The sequence below is a fragment of the Pan paniscus genome, chromosome 7, assembly GCF_029289425.2.
Source record: "Pan paniscus chromosome 7, NHGRI_mPanPan1-v2.0_pri, whole genome shotgun sequence".
NCBI lineage: Eukaryota > Metazoa > Chordata > Mammalia > Primates > Hominidae > Pan > Pan paniscus.
In genome coordinates this window covers 61293803-61314270 of record NC_073256.2, presented here as the reverse complement: position 1 = coordinate 61314270, position 20468 = coordinate 61293803, and the positions used below count along the sequence as shown (strand labels likewise).

The 20468-nt window shown below is 42.5% G+C and overlaps 2 protein-coding genes across 9 annotated transcripts in view; both read left to right on the top strand.

Moving 5' to 3' along the window:
• Window positions 1–8627, top strand: part of RNF170 (ring finger protein 170) — a 48870-nt gene extending 40243 nt beyond the window's left edge. For 3 of the 7 annotated variants that reach the window (XM_055116524.2, XM_034966025.3, XM_008976900.4), the window contains one exon: window positions 504–3620. In XM_055116524.2, coding sequence (XP_054972499.1) covers window positions 504–773 — 270 coding nt within the window. In that variant the 3' untranslated portion in view covers window positions 774–3620. Of the gene's footprint in view, window positions 1–503; window positions 3621–6521 lie in introns of those variants that run through there. The other 4 variants (XM_014345932.5, XM_055116522.2, XM_034966027.3 and 1 more) reach the window with 4 other exon arrangements.
• Window positions 8628–13467: 4840 nt separating this feature from the next.
• On the top strand, window positions 13468–20258 carry THAP1 (THAP domain containing 1). 2 transcript variants are annotated; one of them, XM_003823275.5, is made up of 3 exons: window positions 13468–13912; window positions 17548–17743; window positions 18597–20258. In XM_003823275.5, exons 1-3 carry the CDS (start codon window positions 13842–13844, stop codon window positions 18969–18971), a joined length of 642 nt encoding a protein of 213 aa, XP_003823323.1. In that variant the 5' UTR covers window positions 13468–13841; the 3' UTR covers window positions 18972–20258. The 2 variants fall into 2 exon arrangements, with proteins under 2 accessions (XP_003823323.1, XP_008975154.1); XM_008976906.7 differs by lacking the exon at window positions 17548–17743 and having other exon boundaries at window positions 13553–13912.
• The last annotated feature ends 210 nt before the right edge of the window (window positions 20259–20468 follow it).

Here is a 20468-nt window from a genome sequence, read left to right as displayed (position 1 = left end):
GCCAGGGAACCTTTTCGTTCTTAACAGTCCTTGCACATAAATACACAGTTAGTTGTTGAATTATCTCTAGTAGGTTAAGCAACTGTTCCTAAGATCACCTGGCTAGTAAGTGATTGATTTTGAATTCAAACCCAGATCTGTCTGACTTTAAAGCTGAGACTTAAGCTCAAGTCTCAGACTCTAATCCTGCGCACTAGGTTCTTTGGTTTATTTTACTAACTCAAATCAGATGTTACTTGAGTTTTGCATTACTATATCCCGTATTTTAAGCTTGTTGACACTTTAGTTGCCTTTCAATTATCTGCAATAAGATCTATTCTGTAAGAACTAGTATTCAAAGAGCTATTTTTAAATACAACACATAATTAGAAAATATGATGTTCAATTAATGTGTAACTCCTTAATTCATCTTAACAATGTTTACATATAGTAAGAAAATTATATTATTTTGAAATCTGACACATTAGGCACTGAATCATAATACTTGTTTTTCCCTCTACCAGATTATGGAGAGAATTATGGATCTACCCACTTTACTGAGGCATGCATTCAGGGAAATGTTTTCAGTCGGGGGCCTTTTCTGGATGTTTCGCATCAGGATAATACTTTGTTTAATGGGAGCTTTTTTCTATCTTATATCACCTCTAGATTTTGTACCTGAAGCCTTGTTTGGAATTCTAGGCTTTCTAGATGATTTCTTTGTCATCTTTTTATTGCTTATCTACATCTCTATTATGTATCGAGAAGTGATAACCCAAAGGCTAACTAGATGAAAAAGAAAACAAAACTGAGTTTACTAGGATATCTGAGCTAATGTAGAACATCAAACAGAAGGACCCATGGCAGTATAAAGCAATGAAGCAATGGAGTATTATCTCACAAATATAAAACCACTATAAGACAAACATTTGATTATCACTTGACAAATACCTAGGTATAACTGGAATTTTCATGTTTGAAGTTCTAATATTAAGTTTAGAATTATAATGATCTACAGTTGTATCTTGATTCTATGTTGTCTGGAAAAAATATGGAATTATATAAAAAGGGATGCTTTTATATATTTTTCTTTTCCCCAGAATTACTTAGATTAATTAGATGTATAGTAAAATATTGTTAAATGTCAGTTTATCCATCTTATCCTTCTCAGCAGGTACCTATATGATAATATATAGCTGTGAAACTCATCTAAATATTTTTGTTACAATAAAATATTATATACTATTGGGGAAAATTCAGTATTTCTTTTAGTGCTAGCTAAGTTTTGTGCATTTGGAGCAGTTCTGCTTTTTCATTCTGGTATAATTAATTATTTGCTATCAGCTGAAACTGAAAGAAGAAACTTGAACTTCATACTTCGATACCATATTCTAGTTTACAGAACATATTTTAATCAATAGAAGAATTAAGATGAAAAACATGGCCGGGCGGGGTGGCTCATGCCTGTAATCCTAGCACTTTGGGAGGCTGAGGCGGGTAGATCACAAGGTCAGGAGATCAGGACCATCCTGGCTAACATGGTGAAACCCCGTCTCTACTAAAAATACAAAAAATTAGCCAGGCGTGGTGGCAGGCGCCTGTAGTCCCAGCTACTCGGGAGGCTGAGGCAGAAGAATGGCGTAAACCCAGGAGGTGGATTGCGCCACTGCACTCCAGCCTGGGCAACAGAGTGAGACTCCCTCTCAAAAAAAAAAAAAGATGAAAAACATTTATCTCCAGTCAGCACACTTGATGTTCACAGACATTTAAACAAGAGCTCATCCTTTCATAGTAGATATAAAAGTAATTTGTAAAGGGAAGATTGTTTTAGGAACCTGGGCAATGCTGCAAACACAGAGTAGCCTGATGCATTTCTGAGGAAGGTGAATCTTCGTGTCTTTGAGCATCAAGCCAATAGGAAGGTACTGGGAACGGTATTTACATTTGACAAAAGAAATTACTGGTTAGCTATAGCAACAGATTGGACAAATTTGGTTAGTTTTCTGTTGTCAGAAATTTTTATAATACTGTCTCAGGATGGCAGCACACAGCTCAGATTCATGTCTTGAGCCAAACAAGTGAATGTATCTGAGAAGACTCAGTACCACATGGTACTGGGAGATCTTACTCACTTCAGCTGGCATTGCTCATTAGTGAATGTATGACAGCAGGATGTGAGGGGATGCCCAGGAGTCAGTGTTAGCATTGTCATCTGAGATCACTGCTATTAATATCATCCATTAATTTATTAGTGAGCTTCACTATATGCAGACTGGGAGATAAGGAGAAAATCTGTCACATTCTCTCCAGCTAATCAGATCAGCTACTAATTAATGAGATTCTGAATGAAATATCAATATGTGTTTTTCTAATTTGGACCTAGGACAGAGCTGTTGCTTGTCAGAGAAAAACAATAATGCTTAAACATAGCACATTATAATTAAAGCAGGTTTCTCACATACTTTTCATTTTATCCTTTGGATAATTTTGTGAGGAACGCAGGACACCAACTTCCCTTTCATAGATACAATCCCCATGCTATTGATGAAAGTGTTTTTGAATGAAGTCATACAACAAATAACTGATCAAAGTGGCATTAAACCAAAATTTCTTAGTAGGACTCCTGCATAGAATGTTTAGATAGACGTGAAAGTTGTTAAGAGGAACAGCAAGAGAGAAACTTGTTCTTTGGAAGTCTTTCGTGCTACATTATACCTCCATCAGAGTAAGACAGCTTAGGCACTCCTAAGAGGAAAGGTCTGTGGAGATGACATGAATCCGAATTCTACACTTCCAAATCAAATAGGTAAAAGGGTGGCATACATCACAGAAAAACATTTCAGCTGCAGTCACCAACTTGAAAAGCGAGTGAGTAGGAGTTTGTCACACTGCCATGTACCAGACTGGAAATGCATTTCCTACCAATTACACATTTGGTGTGGGGGAATGGTGATGTCATTTTTTGACAGGATTTTATTTTGTGTGCATGCGTTCTGCTCCAAGTGTCACAATTCTGGTTACAATAATTATAATATTTGGAGTTACTACTAAGACTTTCCTGAAAGAGGTGTATTGTACCAAATTTTGTAACATAAAAAAATACTAAATGATCTTAAAGCTTCCTAAATTGTGAAAAGGGTATGTGCTAACATCTCAGAACTTTAGACCTGCTTGTTGTCATCTTTACCGATCTCTGATGATAAATGCAGAAGGGATCTGAGAGTTTTTAAAGCAAGTAGAGTCAATCAGAGTTTTGAACATCATAGTAATACTTCCGTGATTCAGAGTTAGATCATATAAATCAAAGTAACAATTTGGATTTTTTTTAAACAACAATATCATAACTGTCATAAAACAGATGGTCCAACCCCAGGAGCAGATAATAACTTGGGCAGCTCTGTGGGGAACAAGATGGGGAAAACAACTGTTCTAACTGCCCACTAGAACAGTGGTTTCAACTACTACAATTCTCAGTGTTTGAGAGGTACAAGGGAAGAAAGGACTATGTGGATCCCTTGTGGCTATGCAGATACCTACCTCACAGAGTTGTTGTAGAAGACTGGTGGTTTGGTTCAAACCTTGTGATTAAAGAGTTTGTCAAGCATTTTATTCTTTTGAATAAAAGCAACATATCTAAAACATTTTAAAGGTGTTATTTTTCTGTTTATTTAACAGTTGTTTGCTTTCAGAACTCCTGAAAGAGCATTCAGTATAATGGTTGCAATGGCTTTCATTATCACTAATGGACATCCAATATCTCATCACATTTCTCATTAATTTTGTTAGGTTTTTTATTTTGTTTGTGTGTTTGTTTTTTGGTCAGAGACAGGGTCTCACTCTGTTGCCCAGGTTGGAGTGCAGTGTTACAATCATAGCTGACTGCAGCCTCGAATTCCTGGGCTCCAGTGATCCTCCTGTCTCAGCCTCCCAAGTAGCTGGGACTATAGATGTGTGCCACCACACCTGGCTAATTAAAAAAAAAAAAAAAAAAAGTTTGTAGATACATGGTCTGGCTGTGTTGCCCAGGCTGGTCTAAAACTCCCAGGCTCAGCCTTCCAAAGTGCTGGGATTACAGGTGTGAACCACCATGCCCAGTGCTGAAAATTATTTTTCTATTAAGCAAATAAATTAATTTGCAGACCACAGTGAAAATTTAGTCATGGAGATGTTTTACAAAGAAAAATTCAACATTCAGTTCAATGCAACAAATTTTGTTTTAAATTATATGTAATTCGGCTGGGCGCAGTGGCTCACACCTGTAATCCCAGCATTTTGGGAGGCCAAGGCGGGCAGATCACAAGGTCAGGAGTTTGAGACCAGCCTGGCCAACATAGTGAAACTCCATCTCTACTAAAATACAAAAATTAGCGAGGTGTGGTGGCACGCACCTGTAGTCCCAGCTACTTGGGAGGCTGAGACAGGAGAATCGCTTGAACCTGGAAGGCAGAGGTTGCAGTGAGCTGAGATCATGCCATTGCACTCCAGCCTGGGTGACAGAGTGAGACTCCATCTCAAAAATTAGAAAAAAATAAATGAATAAATAAATTACATGTAATTCACCATACCAATGATAAGTTTACCACTTTGAAATAAGGAAATATAAGGATTATATTCAACAGGTAATAAAAGTATATATTTCATTTCCAAGTTATGGATCACTGGAAGACAGGAAACAAGAAAAGGGAACAAGGAAGAGAACTTGGCTGAGGGACACCACATTGACCAGTTTCATTCTAGATGGATTAATGATCATAGACACCAAGAGGGCACCCTGCTGGCAGGTGATCCTTGGGTGCTGCTTGAGTGGCTTGTGCCCCCAGCTTCTCTGAACTGTCTTAAACGTTCATTCTCTTCTGATATTCCTGCACCTCCCAGGTGACAACCTAGTTTTCCTAAACCACTTCTCCCCCACCAAGGCCTTTACTTTGCTGGCAGAAATAGCTCCCTTCTTTTTATTAAAGGCCGTTTGACTCTCAGTAAAAGGAACCACCATCCATCCATTTAAATGCTCAAGCGAGGACAGTGTGGTGGCTCACACCTATCATCCCAGCACTTTGGGAGTCCGAGGCAGGAGGATCACTTGAGTCCAGGAGTTTGAGACCAGTCTGAGCAACATAGTGAGACCCCCGTCTCTACAAATAAAATTAGCCAGACGTGGTGGTGCATGCCTGTGGTCCTAGCTACTCCAGAGGCTGAAGTGGGAGGATCACTTGGGCCCAGAAGTGAAGGCTGTGGTGAGCCTTGTGGGTTGCACCACTGCAGTCCAGCCTGAGTGACAGGAGATCCCATCTCAAAACGCTCAAGCCAGAGGTGCAAGCTTAATTCTGTGTTAATATCTGAATCCTTCTCTCATTCTTTCTTTTTCTTTCTTTTTTTTTTTTTTTTTTGAGACAGAGTCTCACTCTGTCACCCAGGCTGGAGTGCAATGGCACAATCTCGGCTCACTGCAACCTCCACTTCCTGGGCTCAAGCGATTCTCCTGCCTCAGTCTCCCGAGTAGCTGGGACTACAGATGCCCACCACCACACCCAACTAATTTTTCTATTTTTAGTAGAGACAGGGTTTCTACTAAACCCTGGCCAGGCTGGTCTGGAACTCCTGATCTCAGGTAATCCACCAGTCCCGGCTTCCCAAATTGCTGAGATTACAGGTGTGAGCCACTGCACCCAGCCTCTCTTACTCTTATAACCATCTATCAACAAGCCCTGGCATTTCTACCATTGACATGTCGAATCCTATCACTCTATACCCTCTGCCACCACCGCAGTCCAAGGAGAGTTCTGTGTATCCAGGAGCCCAATGGGGGCTGTGGTGGTAGAGCCCAGGGAGCTGGAAGGAGGGCATGAAGTGAGGTTGAAGAAGCAGGAAGGCTGTTGATTTGGACTTACGTGCAGTGGGAAGACATGATCTAACAAACATTTTTAAAAGGTCATTCTGACTACCGTGTGTAGGGTTCATCAGAGGAGAGCAGCTGTGCAAGTGAGCAGACCCATCAAGAGGCTGTTGCATGCCTGGACACACAGAACTCTCCTGCCTGTACAGTCGGATGCAGGTCAGGGCCTCAGCATATACCCCATGACCGAATGCTCCCTTCAGCCTCACCACTTTTATGCTTCATGTTACTAGACTGTGTTTCCATCCTTTGGTTCTCAGGTTAAATGTTCCCTCCTCACTCAGACTACCCAAAAGTAGGCAGTGGAAAAGTAGTGCAAAAGTAGGCAGTGACCCTCCCCTCCCCTTACCCCAGGGCACTCTGAGGCATTCAGACATCTCAGCACAGCATCATTATATTGACATTTCCATTGTCTGTCTGCTTCTCACTAGAACACAAGCTCTATGAAAACAGAGACAATGTTAGTTTTGTCCACCCAGATATTCACAGATGTACCGTTATGCCTGCCACCACAGTAGTGCTCAACACATTAAAGATTAATAAATAAAGCAAGGGAAAGACAGGAAAGGGCAGAAGACAAGAAAAGATCACTTCTTACTCCGTCATGGCTGCCGCCCAGGTCTAAGCCACCCTCACTTCTCACCTAAAGGATCACAGCGACCTTCCAGGCAGTCTCCCAGGCCCCAAGTGCCTGGCTCCCTACATGCAACGCAGCCCGATGATCATCTCAAGTGTGACTCTGCTGGAAAGCCTGCTCTCCCTTTCCCACAGAGTAAAGGTAAAGTCCTCACGCCAGCCTGCAAGGCCCCATGTGACCTTGGTTGCTCATTTCCTCTCTAACCTCATCTCACATTTGTCCCCACAGCTCACTCTGCTCCAGCCATCCAGCCCTCCTTGCTGTCCTTTGAGCAGGCCGAAGACGCCCAGCCTCAGGAGCTCTGCCCTGGCCAGTCCCTCTGACTGCTAGGCTCCTCCGCCGGGCATCCTCACAGCCAACTCTCACCAACTCCAGATCTTTGCACAATAGCCATTTCCTCTGTTAGGCCTGTCCTGTCCACCATAAGGAAACTTGCAACTCCCTCAGCCCACAGAGCACCTCTCACCGGCTAACATACTCTGTGGTCACGTGTTTGCTATCTGCCTCCCTAATGTCTTTGAGAACATTAGCTCCCTGAGGGCAGAAATCTCCTTCACTGACATATCCCAAGCCCCCAGAACTATGCGTGCAGCATAGTCAGTAACTATTTGTTGAATCAATGAATGAGAAAACAATTTCAGGGAACTCTAAGTTGAAATACACTTTCTCAGTTCACAATGTTATCCATTCTGACTTTTATCAGACACAGGCACAGAAGACCTCAGAGATATTCCCAGCGGTCTCAACATCCATGGTAATGCTAATAAACTACTATTCTGGCATTTTGGTACTGGCAGACCTCATTTTATTGTAATTTGCTTTATTGATTTTTGCAGATATTGTACTTTTTACAAATTGAATGTTTGTGGCATCGCGGCTTCGAGCAAGTCCATTGGCACCATTTTTCCAGCAGCACGTACTCAAGTCATGTCTCTGTCCCATTTTGGTAATTCTCGCAATATTGCAAACTTTCTCATTATTATTATAGCTGTTATGGTGATCCGTGATCAGTGATCTTTAATGTTACTACTGATCTTTGTTTTGGAGTGCTACAAACCGCACCCACTTATGGTGAGCTTAATTGATACAAGTTGTATGTGTTCTCACTCACCACTGACTGGCCATTCCCTAGTCTCTCTCGCTCTCCTTGGGCCTCCCTATTGCCTGAGACACAACAACATTGAAATTAGGCCAATTAGTAACCATACCAATGCCCACTAAGTCCTTGCTAAGATTCTTACTTTCAATCATAAGGTAGAAATGATCAAGTGTAGTGAGGAAGGCATGTTGAAAGGCACGACAGGCTGAAAGCTAGGCCTCTTGTGCCAAACAGCCAAGTTGTGAATGTAAAGGAAAAAAAAATTTTTTTTTGAGACAGAGTCTCACTCTGTCACCCAGGCTGGAGTGCAGTGGCGCTATCTTGGCTCACTGCAACCTCCGCCTCCCGGGTTCATGCCATTCTCCTGCCTCAGCCTCCTGAGTAGCTGGAACTACAGGTGCCCACCACCATGCCCAGCTAATTTTTTGGGTTTTTTTTTTTTTTTGTATTTTTAGTAGAGATGGGGTTGCACTGTGTTAGCCAGGATGGTCTCGATCTCCTGACCTCGTGATCCGCCCACCTCAGCCTCCCAAAGTGCTGGGATTACAGGTGTGAGCAAACGTGCCTGGCATAAAGGAAAAATTCTTGAAGGAAATCAGAAGTGCTATTCCAGTGAACACACGAATAATAACAAAGCTAAGCAGCCTTAATGCTGATATGGAGAAAGTTTAAATGGGCTGGGTGCCATGGCTCACACCTGTAATCCCATTTTGGGAAGCCAAAGTGGGAGGATCACTTGAGGTCAGGAGTTCGAGACCAGCCTGGCCTACATGGTGAAACCCAGTCTCTACTAAAAATATAAAAATTAGCTGGGTGTGGTGGTGCGCGCCTATAATCCCAGCTACATGGGTGGCTGAGGCAGGAGAATTGCTTTAACCTGGGAGGTGGGGGTTGCAGTGAGCAGAGATTGCGCCACTGCACTCCAGCCTGGGCTACAGAGCGAGACTCAGTCTCAAAAGAAAAAAAGTTTAAATGGTCTTCCCTTAAACCAAATCCCCCCCAACTCTGTTCAATTTTGTGAAGGCTGAGAGAGGTGAGGAAACTGCAGAACAAAGTTGTAAGCTAGCAGAGGTCGGTTCAGGAGGTTTAAGGCAAGAAGCCATCTCCATAACATAAAAGTGCAAAGTGAAGCAGCAAGTGCTGATGGAGAAGCTGCAGTGAGTTCTCCAGAAGATCCAGCTCAGATAATTAATGAAGGTGGCTACACTAACATTCTATCAATGTAGATAGAATGGCTTCTATTGGAAGAAGATGCCATCTAGGACTTTTAGTAGCCAGGAAGGAGAATTCAATGCTTGGCTTCAAAGTGTCACAGGACTGGCTGACTCCCTTGTTAGGGGCTGATGCAACTGATGACTTTAAGTTGAAGCCAATGCTCACTTACCATTTCAAAAATCCTATTGATCTTAAGAACAATGGTAAATCTACTCTGCCTGTGCTCCATAAATGGAATAATAAAGCCTGGATGACAGCACATCTGTTTACAGCATGGTTCACTTAATATTTTAAGTCCATTGTTACACCTACTGCTCAGAAAAAAAGATTCCTTTCAAAATAATACTGCTCATTGACAATGCACCTGGTCACCCAAGAGCTCTAATGGAGATGTACAAGGAGATGAATGTTGTTTTCATGCCTGTAACACAACATCCATTCTGCAGCCCCATAAATCAAGGAGTATTTTGACTTCCAAGTTTTATTACCTACGAAATAAATTTTGTAAGCCTATAGCTGCCATAGATAGTGACTCCTCTGATGGATCTGGGCAAAGTCAGTAGAAAACCTTCTGGAAAGGATTCATCATTCTAGATGCCCTGAAGAACATCAATAATTCATGGGAGGAAAAATATCAACATTAACAGGAGTTTGGCAGAAATTGACTCCAGCCCTCATGAATGGCTTTGAGTTGTTCAAGACTTTGGTGGAAGAAGTCACTGCAAGTGTGATAGAAACAACAAGAGAACTAGAATTAAAAGTGGATCCTGAAGATGTAACTGAGTTGCTGCAATTTCATGATAAAACTTGAACAGATGAGGAGTTGCTTCTTATAGATGAGCAAATAAAGTAGTTTATGAAGATGGAATCTACTTCTGGCAAAGATGCTGTGAACATTGTTGAAATGACAACAACGGATTTAGAATATTTTGAATATTAAATAAACCTAGTTGATAAAGCAGTGGCAGGGTTTGAGAGGATTAACTCCAATTCTTAAAGAAGTTCTACTGTGACCAAAATGCTATTAAACAGCATTACTTGCTACAGAGAAATATTTAATGAAAGCAAGAGTCAATCGATGCAGCAAACTTCATTGTTGTCTCATTTTAAGAACTTGCCACAGCCACCTCAACCTTCAGCAACCATGATCAGTCAGCAGCCATCAACATCAAGGCAAGACCCTCCATCAACAAAAAGATCACCATTTGCTGAAGGCTCAGGTGATCATTAGCTTTTTTTTTTTAGCAATACATATCTGTGTGTGTATGTGTATAAAATTTAGAGATGGGATCTCACTGTCATGATCATAGCTCACTGCAGCCTCAGACTCCTGGACTCAAGGGATCCTCCTTGCCTCAGCCTCCCAAGTAGCTGGAACTACAGGCATGCACCACCATACCTGACCAATTAAAAACAACTTTTTAGAAACAGGGTCTCACTATGCTGTCCAGGCTGCCTTGAGTCCCTGCCTCAGCCTCCTGAGCCCTGACACCCAGCTCGTGGTAACTGTTGGTTTGCTTGTTTGAGACAGGGTCTCATTCTGTTTGCTCAGGCTGGAGTACAAAGGCATGACCACAGCTCACTGCAGCCTCAACCTTCTGGGTTCAAGGGATCCTCTCAACTCAGCCTCCCAAGTATCTGGGACTACGGGTGTGTGCCAACATGCCTGGCTAATTTTTGTATTTTTTTTGTAGAGACAGGGTCTCACTATGTTGCCCAGGCTGGCCTTGAACACCTGGGCTCATGTGATCCACCCGCCTCAGCCTCCCAAAGTGCTGGGATTACAGGCGTGAGCCACTGCACCAGGCCATTAAGCCACATCTTAAGGGTGGACAGGTCAGGGATGGGCATTTCAAGCCAAGGAAAACAGCCTATTTAAAGAAACCACAAAAGAGCCTGCCCTCTAAGACATAAAGCTGGAACAAAGGTAAAGACAAGTGGAGGGAGATGATGGTGGAAGAGTAGAAGTACCTGGTCTTAAAGAGCTTTATAATTCACCATAAGAAGTTTGGATTTTATTCAGTACAGCAGGTAGCCTTGGAAGGATATGAGCAAGGGCGTGGCAGGCATGCACCACCCTTCTATGGAAGATAGAATGGAGAGAGGTAAAACTGGAGACTAGGATAGTTAAGGGGTTGCTGCAAGGTTAAGACCATGAGAGCTTGGTCAAGAACAGTGAGGAGGCCAGGTGCCGTGGCTCACGCCTGTAGTCCCAGGACTTTGGGAGGCCCTGGCTGACAGATAGCTTAAACCCAGGAGTTTGAGACCAGCCTGGGCAACACAGTGAGACCTCATCTCTGTTAAATATAATAATAATAATAATTAAAGAACAGTGAGGGTTGGGCGCAGTGGCTCACGCCTGTAATCCCAACACTTTGGGAGGCCGAGGCAGGCGTATCACCTGAGGTCAGGAGTTCGAGTCCAGCCTGGCCAACATGGTGAAACCCCGTCTCTACAAAAATACAAAAATTAGCCAGGCATGGTGGCGGGTGCCTGTAATCCCAGCTACTCAGGAGGCTGAGGCGGGATAATCGCTTGAACCCAGGGGGCGGAGGTTGCAGTGAACTGAGATTGCGCCACTGCACTCCAGACTGAGCGACAGAGTGAGACTCCCTCTCAAACAAACAAACAAAAAACAACAACAACAACAGTGAGGAGACATGAAGAGGGATGGATTTAAGGGGCATTTATTTATTTAGTCTACAAAATTAACCTGGTCATCAACGGGTTTTATGGGTGACAAAAAAAATCCAAGATGACTCCAAGGTTTCTGGTTTAGACAACTGTTGAACAAATAATTCACAGATGATAATTCACAGATGATAATCCCAAAGGCAGAACGGATATACAAAGGAAATAAAAGATGAGAGAATTATGGCATTTGGTTCAGTTTAAGGAGCAGGGTGTTTAGGAGTTAGAGGAGGGCAGAAGATGGAACCCTGGGGAAACACCAACATTTAAAAGGGCAGGAAAGGTAGAGAATAAGGGCCAAGGGATTACTCAACAGTCCGCTCTCCAGGTCTGCCTGGCTCAGATCTATATAAAGAAAAGGAGCAGGGAATGAAGTAAAACTGTTACAGCAAAGAGGTCCCAATCCAGACCCCAAGACAGGGTTCTTGGATCTCAGGCAAGACAGAATTCAGGGCGAGTCCACAGTACAAAGCAAAAGCAAGTTTATTAAGAACGTAAAGTGGTGAAAGTACAGCTACTCCACAGACAGAGTAGGGCATTCCCGAAAGTAAGAGGAGGAACGCGTCCACCCTAAGTACAACACTTAGTTTATATATAGGATAAAAAAAGATCATGGGGAGATGTGCTTTGCTACAAGGGTTTGTGATAAAGGATTAATTACTATATTATGTAAGAATCGATATTATCTTTATTTATTTATTTATGAGACAGAGTCTTACTCTGTCGCCCAGGCTGGAGTGCAGTGGTGCAAGCACGGCTCACTGCAACCCCCGCCTCCCGGATTCAAGCGATTATCCTGCCTCAGCCTCCAGAGTAGCTGAAATTCAAGGGCATGTGCCACCACACCCGGTTAATTTTTGTATTTTTAGTAGAGACGGTTTTCACCATGTTGACCAGGCTAGTCTTGAACTCCTGACCTCAAGTGATCTGCCCGCCTTGGCCTTCCAAAGTGCTGGGATTACAGGCGTGAGGCACTGTGCCCAGCCCAATATTATTATCTTTAAAGCAAAATTAGGAATGCTTCTGTTCTCAAAATATCGGGATATCTGGACACTTGGTAGTCTGGGTCTGTGTAGTAAACATTATCAATCTGTTGCCTTAATGGTATATACATCTAGAGGCTAGGAATACCTAACTTCCCGGGAATGCAGCCCAGCAAGTCCCAGCCTCATTTTCCTAGCCCTCACTCAACACAGAGTCGTTCTAGTTCGAACCCCTCTAACATATTCTCTCTCAGGTGTGAAAATTGCTGCAGCAGTTCGCTATTTGCAACACAGCACACGGAAATCACAGCAATGGAGAGCCCTTCAGAAAAGCTTCTGGGGAGGGACAGCCTGGTGGCTCAACTCCTGTAATCCCAACCCATTGGGAGGTCGAGATGGGAGGATCCCTTGAGCTCGAGTTCCAGACTGACCTGGGCAACGTGGGGAGACAACGCCTCTATTTATTAAAAAAATTACATATATATATATATATATACACACACACACACACACACATACACACACACATATACATACACACACACACATATATATATATACATACAAATATATAAAACGCTTCTGCGTTGGCAATTGAGATGATTTGGCGAGTGTGTCTTTTTTCATTGCTAAAAATCTGTCACGTTGGCTCTCACAGAAACTTGTGATACCTGAAGACACAGGTAATGGGATAAAGATTAGCATTCTGGGAAAAGGTTCCACAATTTTATTAATCATACACCATCTGTGTCCGCCCTTTTAAAGAAATGGGCGCAATCAGCCAACGACCTCGGCTTTACACCTGTTCTCCAAGAGGCCCTAGTTGTTCCCTACTGTAAGCTGCCCCAGAAAAGGTCCGCATCAATTAACCCACGGGAACAGCCCGGGGCTGGAGGATGCCCCAGGAATCCGGCCTCCCGCCGCGCCTCCTCCCCCCCACAAGCAGTTCCTTCCTGCCTGCCGGAAGCTCAGGGCTCCGCCCACTTCGGCAACTCTGAAGCCACCGCCGGAAACACCTGGCCTCAGCCAATAGTTAGCTTCCCAGGAAACGTTACCTCTGACCTCGGGGCTAATCAGAGACAGTGGGACGCACCCCTCGCGAGAGGTGAGGTTGAAGCTGCCTCCGCCATCTTGGAGATGGGAGACGGGCGATGGCTGTGGTCCTTCTGCTAAGGCAAACAACAAAACGGGCACACTAGTCACCCCCGAGGGAGGCCACCATCACTGTAACTGTTGGCTAAAGCTACAAAAGAAGCGAGGGAATCCAACCGAGCGCAGCGACACTGAGAACAACTTCCCCTGCCTTCTGCGGCGGCAGAAGTGAAGTGCCTGAGGACCGGAAGGATGGTGCAGTCCTGCTCCGCCTACGGCTGCAAGAACCGCTACGACAAGGACAAGCCCGTTTCTTTCCACAAGTGAGGACCCTGCGCGCCTCGCGGGGCCGGTCTCAGCCGGGGTGGGGGCGCGCGGCCGGCGGAGCCGGGGGCGGAGCCAGGCGCGTGTCCGCGCGAGGGGCGGGTGGGGTCCGAGGCCGGCCTTGCCGGGCGTTTCCCACCGCGTCCCGCTGGGAACCGCCGCCCGATCGCGCGTTCTCGGCGCGCGTCGCCGCGGCAGCCGTTTCTCGCGCTCCTGGAACAGGCCCTGGTTGCAGGCTTCGCTCACGGCCTGGGTTGACGCGTTCGGAGCCCACGGGCGATGCCTAGGGTGGCGCGGGTTTTGCCACCACCAGGGTCACAGAGCAGCCAGGTGTTTTAATATGGTCTTAAGGGGTAAATTTAAAATAGAAACAAAGGCCTTTAAACGAAGAAATCATTACTTTTCGCCCTTGCCGTGGATGGGAGGCCAGCATCGTAGCAATTAAGGGTTTTTTGGCTGGGAAATCAGGGAGAATTTTTGCCCTCAATCTCTAGGAACTAAGCTTTAAGGACCCTGTATTTTGGAGAAAGCTTCAGGTACTGCCGAGATAAATCGTTATCTTTTCAGCACACAATAATGATAATATGGACAGTTACAACATGGATCATAATAAAATGACTCACACGGATCTTTATTTATTATGGCATTACCTGTGCATAGAGGAAGCTCTTTCGAAAGAAACTGCCCCACAGCTTTCAGAGCTGTCTTATCCAGTAGGTAGCACAGTTAAGAGTGATAGGATCAAAAATATTCTCTTGAAAATAGGAAAAAAGTGCAGAGTTGCAATTACTTATGATAAACGCTTGTAAAATGTGACATAACATTTTCATTCAGCTGAATTTGTTTACAAATTTTAATTACATTTATGTTAAGTTTTCTTTGCAAGAATTCCTGACACCTATACGCAGATGATAGGTAAGAAATCAGATCCAGGGGTAAACTATACAGATTAGCCATAGGTAATTAGCTAATTATCTTTTATAATTAGGTAAATAATTACAAAAGCAAAATGTTAAATATCTTTTCAGTTAATTTATTTTTTTGCTGTGGGGCCATCTGTGTTTACCAGGGGCGTGTCCATGCATTTTTTAAATATGTTTGATATCATGTGAGATGGACCCTATAGAAATAAGAGTGTGTAGAACATAGGTCTCCAGAGTAATAATGTTACCCCTTGGAGAAGGGGATAGAACACTTAGAGGATTCGGTTCAGGATATCCTAATATTATCTCTTGATTTAATTGGAATTTCTGTAAACATGTTCTTTCTAAATGTAGGGAAAGGTCAGGTGATGGTTACAGGATTACATGCGCAGCTCCCCACCCACATTTCTGATGGCTTGGCAGAAGGAATCTAAAATTATGGAAAATGTTTCATTGGCACTGGAAACTAGTTTAAAGAGGGTATTCACACGTCGGAAATAACTGTTTTTGTCGAGGCACGATGGCTCATGCCTGTAATTCCCAGCACTTGGGGAGGCCAAGGTGGGCGGATCACCTGACGTCAGGAGTTCGAGACCAGCCTGGCCAACATGGCAAAATCCCATCTCTACTAAAAATACAAAATACAGGCGTACGCCTGTAATCTTAGCTACTTGGGAGGCTGAGGTAGGGGAATCGCTTGAACCTGGGATATGGAGGTTGCAGTGAGCTGAGATCTTGCCCTGCACTCCAGCTTGGGTAACAGAGTGAGACTCCATCTCAAAAAAAAAAAAAAAAAAAAGATACAACTGTTTCTGCTAGATGTTAAGCAGATATGGATTGAATCAAAAGAAGGGCTAACCTGCATCTTATCCCTTATCCAAAATAGCAGGTTTAGGGAGAGTAGATGGGAAAGATCTTAAGAGAATCTCACAAACAGCTGTAAATTTGTCGTCCTTGAGCCAGGAGGCCCTAGGTACTGAATTTTACCAGCAAATGCTACCATAGTTTATACTTACAGAGCCAGGAGGCCATAGGTACTGAATTTTACCAGCAAATGCTACCCTAGTTTATACTTATAGAGACCGTTCCAGCTGAGATTTTCTTTCTTTTTTTTTTTTTTTTTTTTGAGATGGAGTCTTGCTCTGTCACCAGGCTAGAGTGCAGTGGCACGATCTCAGCTCACTGCAACCTCTGCCTCCCGAGTTCAAGCGATTCTCCTGCCTCAGCCTCCCGAGTAGCTGGGACTACAGGTGTGCACCACCACGCCCAGCTAATTTTTGTATTTTTAGTAGAGACAGGGTTTCACCATGTTGGCCAGGATGGTCTCCATACTTCGACCTCCTGATCCGCCCTCCTCAGCCTCCCAAAGTGTTGGGATTACAGGCCTGATTACAGGCCACGCCCAGCCCCAGCTGAGATTTTCTAGGAGTACCACTTCTCCCACCCTCTACATAGTGGCAGCGGAGAGTGCTATGTCGTACAAAGAAAAGGGACTGTCATAAAGATCTCTTACTAGCAGAGTCAGGCTCTAGCATATCGTACATGGAAGAGAGACTGTGAAACATAAATTTGAAATTCCCTTCCCTTTTTCTTTCTAATCCCCCCAGTTTACCAAATTCTTAACTTGGAAGAGTAAAATTACCACAATAAATGTAAACTCTCACTATCCCCGTTTACCTGGGCCTAATGGACATCCCAGTTGATTAGAAAATAAATTCTTTCGTTATTATCTGCCTTTAATTCAAATTTAGCCTATTCATATTTGTCAGACTGATGCTAAGAGAACTAGAAGCCCCTTTTTCCCAGTACACAGATACAAATGTGCAATCTTTGTCTCTCTGTGCAGCACACGGAAAATTACTGGTAAAAAATATGAATACAGGTTATTTTTTTCTTTTTGAGACGGTATGGCTCTGTCACCCAGGCTGGAGTGCAGTGGAACGATCTCAGCTCACTGCAGCCTTGACCTCCCAGGCTCGAGCAGTCCTTCCACCTCAGTCTCAGCCTCCTGAGTACCTGGGCACATACCACCATGCCCAGCTAATTTTTGTGTTTTTTGTAGAGACAGGGTTTTGCCGTGTTGCCCAGGCTAGTCTCGAACTCTTGGACTTAAGTAGTCCCTCGGACAGTGGCCTCCCAAGTGCTGGGATTACAGGCATGAGCCGTGGGCACATTTACTCTATAGTATGTATTTTACTTGAATCTTTTGGTGAACTCAGTATAAAAAGTTAAACGTTAATGAATGAGGGCCAGGCGCAGTGGCTCACGCATGTAATTTGAGCACTTTGGGAGGCCAAGGCGGGCAGATCACAAGGTCAAGAAATCGAATCCATCCTGGCCAACATGGTGAAAGCCCATCCCTACTAAAAGTACAAAACTTAGCTGGGCGTGGTGGTGCACGCCTGAGTCCCAGCTACTTGGGAGGCTGAGGCAGGAGAATCGCTTGAACCCGGGAGGCGGAGACGCAGTGAGCCGAGATTGCACCACTGCACTCCAGCCTAACAACAGAGCAAGACGGCGTCTCAAAAAAATTTTAAAAAAAATTAATAAATGAGATAAATAGATAACTAGAGCTAATCTTTAATCCAATAGGATAATACAATTGTAACATCTTTAATACCAATGTAAGATATTTCCTAAGCTGGAAAGTTTGGGTGCCTTTATTTATTTAAAAAATCAGGACAGATAATTGAATTATGCCTTCTTCTTAGGTTTCCTCTTACTCGACCCAGTCTTTGTAAAGAATGGGAGGCAGCTGTCAGAAGAAAAAACTTTAAACCCACCAAGTATAGCAGTATTTGTTCAGAGCACTTTACTCCAGACTGCTTTAAGAGAGAGTGCAACAACAAGTTACTGAAAGAGAATGCTGTGCCCACAATATTTCTTTGTACTGAGCCACATGACAAGGTAATATGCGTTTTAAAATATTGGGTTGCTTTCTGTTTATCAAACTGATGTGTTCATTGATTAAAATGTGGAAAATTGAGTTAGTGTTAAGAGAATAAATGTGCCTGGAACCTTGTAGTTAACAGTGATATACTTCTGAAAACACAAAATGCAGTTTATTAAAGATAAATATCCTCACACTAAGAAACTTAGTCCAGCTTTGTAACTTAGTTAAAAACCACTCCGTACTGCCAGTTATATATTGATAAGTTTTGGGTTTTCTTTATCAGTGACAGTTTAGTTTCAAAGCATTTTTTTCTTGTCAGTGCTTAATATTTAATTAGATCTGATGATTCATTTTGTCTCTTTTTTGCACCGTCCCTCTACTTCAGGTAGAAAAGTTTATTCAAACTGAAACTGTTTTCTCATTTTGGAATGTTTCTATACCACTGATTCCCAAAAAAAGTCAGTATTTCTTAAATTCCACAGATTCTTTTATTATTTATTTATTTATTTATTTATTTTTTGGAGACAAAGTCTCTGTTGCCCAGGCTGGAGTGCAGTGACATGATCTTGGCTCACTGCAACCTCCGCCTCCTGGTTTCAAGCAATTCTCTTGCCTCAGCCTCCCAAGTAGCTGGGATTATAGGCGTGCACCACCACATCTGGCTAATTTTTGTATTTTTAGCAGAGACAGGGTTTCACCATGTTGGCCAGGCTGGTCTCAAACTCCTGACCTCAGGTGATCCGCCCACCTCTTCCTCACAAAAGTACTAGGATTATAGGCATGAGCCACTGCGCCTGGTCAGTCCACAGATTCTTTTAAACTGTTTTTAGTTACTAAATTCAAACATACTTTGTATTTTTGTTTTAGAAAGAAGATCTTCTGGAGCCACAGGAACAGCTTCCCCCACCTCCTTTACCGCCTCCTGTTTCCCAGGTTGATGCTGCTATTGGATTACTAATGCCGCCTCTTCAGACCCCTGTTAATCTCTCAGTTTTCTGTGACCACAACTATACTGTGGAGGATACAATGCACCAGCGGAAAAGGATTCATCAGCTAGAACAGCAAGTTGAAAAACTCAGAAAGAAGCTCAAGACCGCACAGCAGCGATGCAGAAGGCAAGAACGGCAGCTTGAAAAATTAAAGGAGGTTGTTCACTTCCAGAAAGAGAAAGATGACGTATCAGAAAGAGGTTATGTGATTCTACCAAATGACTACTTTGAAATAGTTGAAGTACCAGCATAAAAAAATGAAATGTGTATTGATTTCTAATGGGGCAATACCACATATCCTCCTCTAGCCTGTAAAGGAGTTTCATTTAAAAAAATAACATTTGATTACTTATATAAAAACAGTTCAGAATATTTTTTTAAAAAAAATTCTATATATACTGTAAAATTATAAATTTTTTTGTTTGTAATTTCAGGTTTTTTACATTTTAACAAAATATTTTAAAAGTTATAAACTAACCTCAGACCTCTAATGTAAGTTGGTTTCAAGATTGGGGATTTTGGGGGTTTTCTTTAGTATTTATAGAAATAATGTAAAAATAAAAAGTAAAGAGAATGAGAACAGTGTGGTAAAAGGGTGATTTCAGTTTAAAACTTAAAATTAGTACTGTTTTATTGAGAGAATTTAGTTATATTTTAAATCAGAAGTATGGGTCAGATCATGGGACATAACTTCTTAGAATATATATATACATATGTACATATTCTCATATGTAAAGTCACAAGGTTCATTTATCTTTCTGAATCAGTTATCAAAGATAAATTGGCAAGTCAGTACTTAAGAAAAAAGATTTGATTATCATCACAGCAGAAAAAAGTCATTGCATATCTGATCAATAACTTCAGATTCTAAGAGTGGATTTTTTTTTTTACATGGGCTCCTATTTTTTCCCCTACTGTCTTGCATTATAAAATTAGAAGTGTATTTTCAGTGGAAGAAACATTCTTCAATAAATAAAGTAAGGCATTGTCATCAATGAAGTAATTAAAACTGGGACCTGATCTATGATACGCTTTTTTCTTTCATTACACCCTAGCTGAAGGACATCCAGTTCCCCAGCTGTAGTTATGTATCTGCCCTCAAGTCTCTGACAAATATGCTGTGTTAGTAGAGTTTGATTTGTATCATATGATAATCTTGCACTTGACTGAGTTGGGACAAGGCTTCACATAAAAAATTATTTCTTCACTTTTAACACAAGTTAGAAATTATATCCCATTTAGTTAAATGCGTGATTTATATTCAGAACAACCTACTATGTAGCGTTTATTTTACTGAATGTGGAGATTTAAACACTGAGGTTTCTGTTCAAACTGTGAGTTCTGTTCTTTGTGAGAAATTTTACATATATTGGAAGTGAAAATATGTTCTGAGTAAACAAATATTGCTGTGGGAGTTATCTTTTTAGATTTAGAATAACTGTTCCAATGATAATTATTACTTTTATATTTCAAAGTACACTAAGATCGTTGAAGAGCAATAGAACCTTTAAGACAGTATTAAAGGTGTGAAACAATGGCATTCAAAGTGTCTTTTGTAGAACTGGTTTTCATTGTAGTTCACTGCCATGCTGCCAGTGGATAGCACTGTGATTCATGCATATTTGATGTTTTATGAACCAGTATCTCAAAAATAGAAATAATGATTAGAAGATTACTTGAAGTTGGGCGGGGCGCCATGGCTCACGCCTGTAATCCCAGCACTTTGGGAGGCCGAGGTGGATGGATCACA

Bases quoted from the DNA above. Each gene is read 5' to 3' on its own strand.
- THAP1 (XM_003823275.5), top strand. From the start codon at position 13,842: ATGGTGCAGTCCTGCTCCGCCTACGGCTGCAAGAACCGCTACGACAAG. The intron at 13,913-17,547 runs GTGAGGACCCTG...CCTTCTTCTTAG, and splicing joins AAGCCCGTTTCTTTCCACAA to GTTTCCTCTTACTCGACCCA. The intron at 17,744-18,596 runs GTAATATGCGTT...TTTTTGTTTTAG, and splicing joins GTACTGAGCCACATGACAAG to AAAGAAGATCTTCTGGAGCC.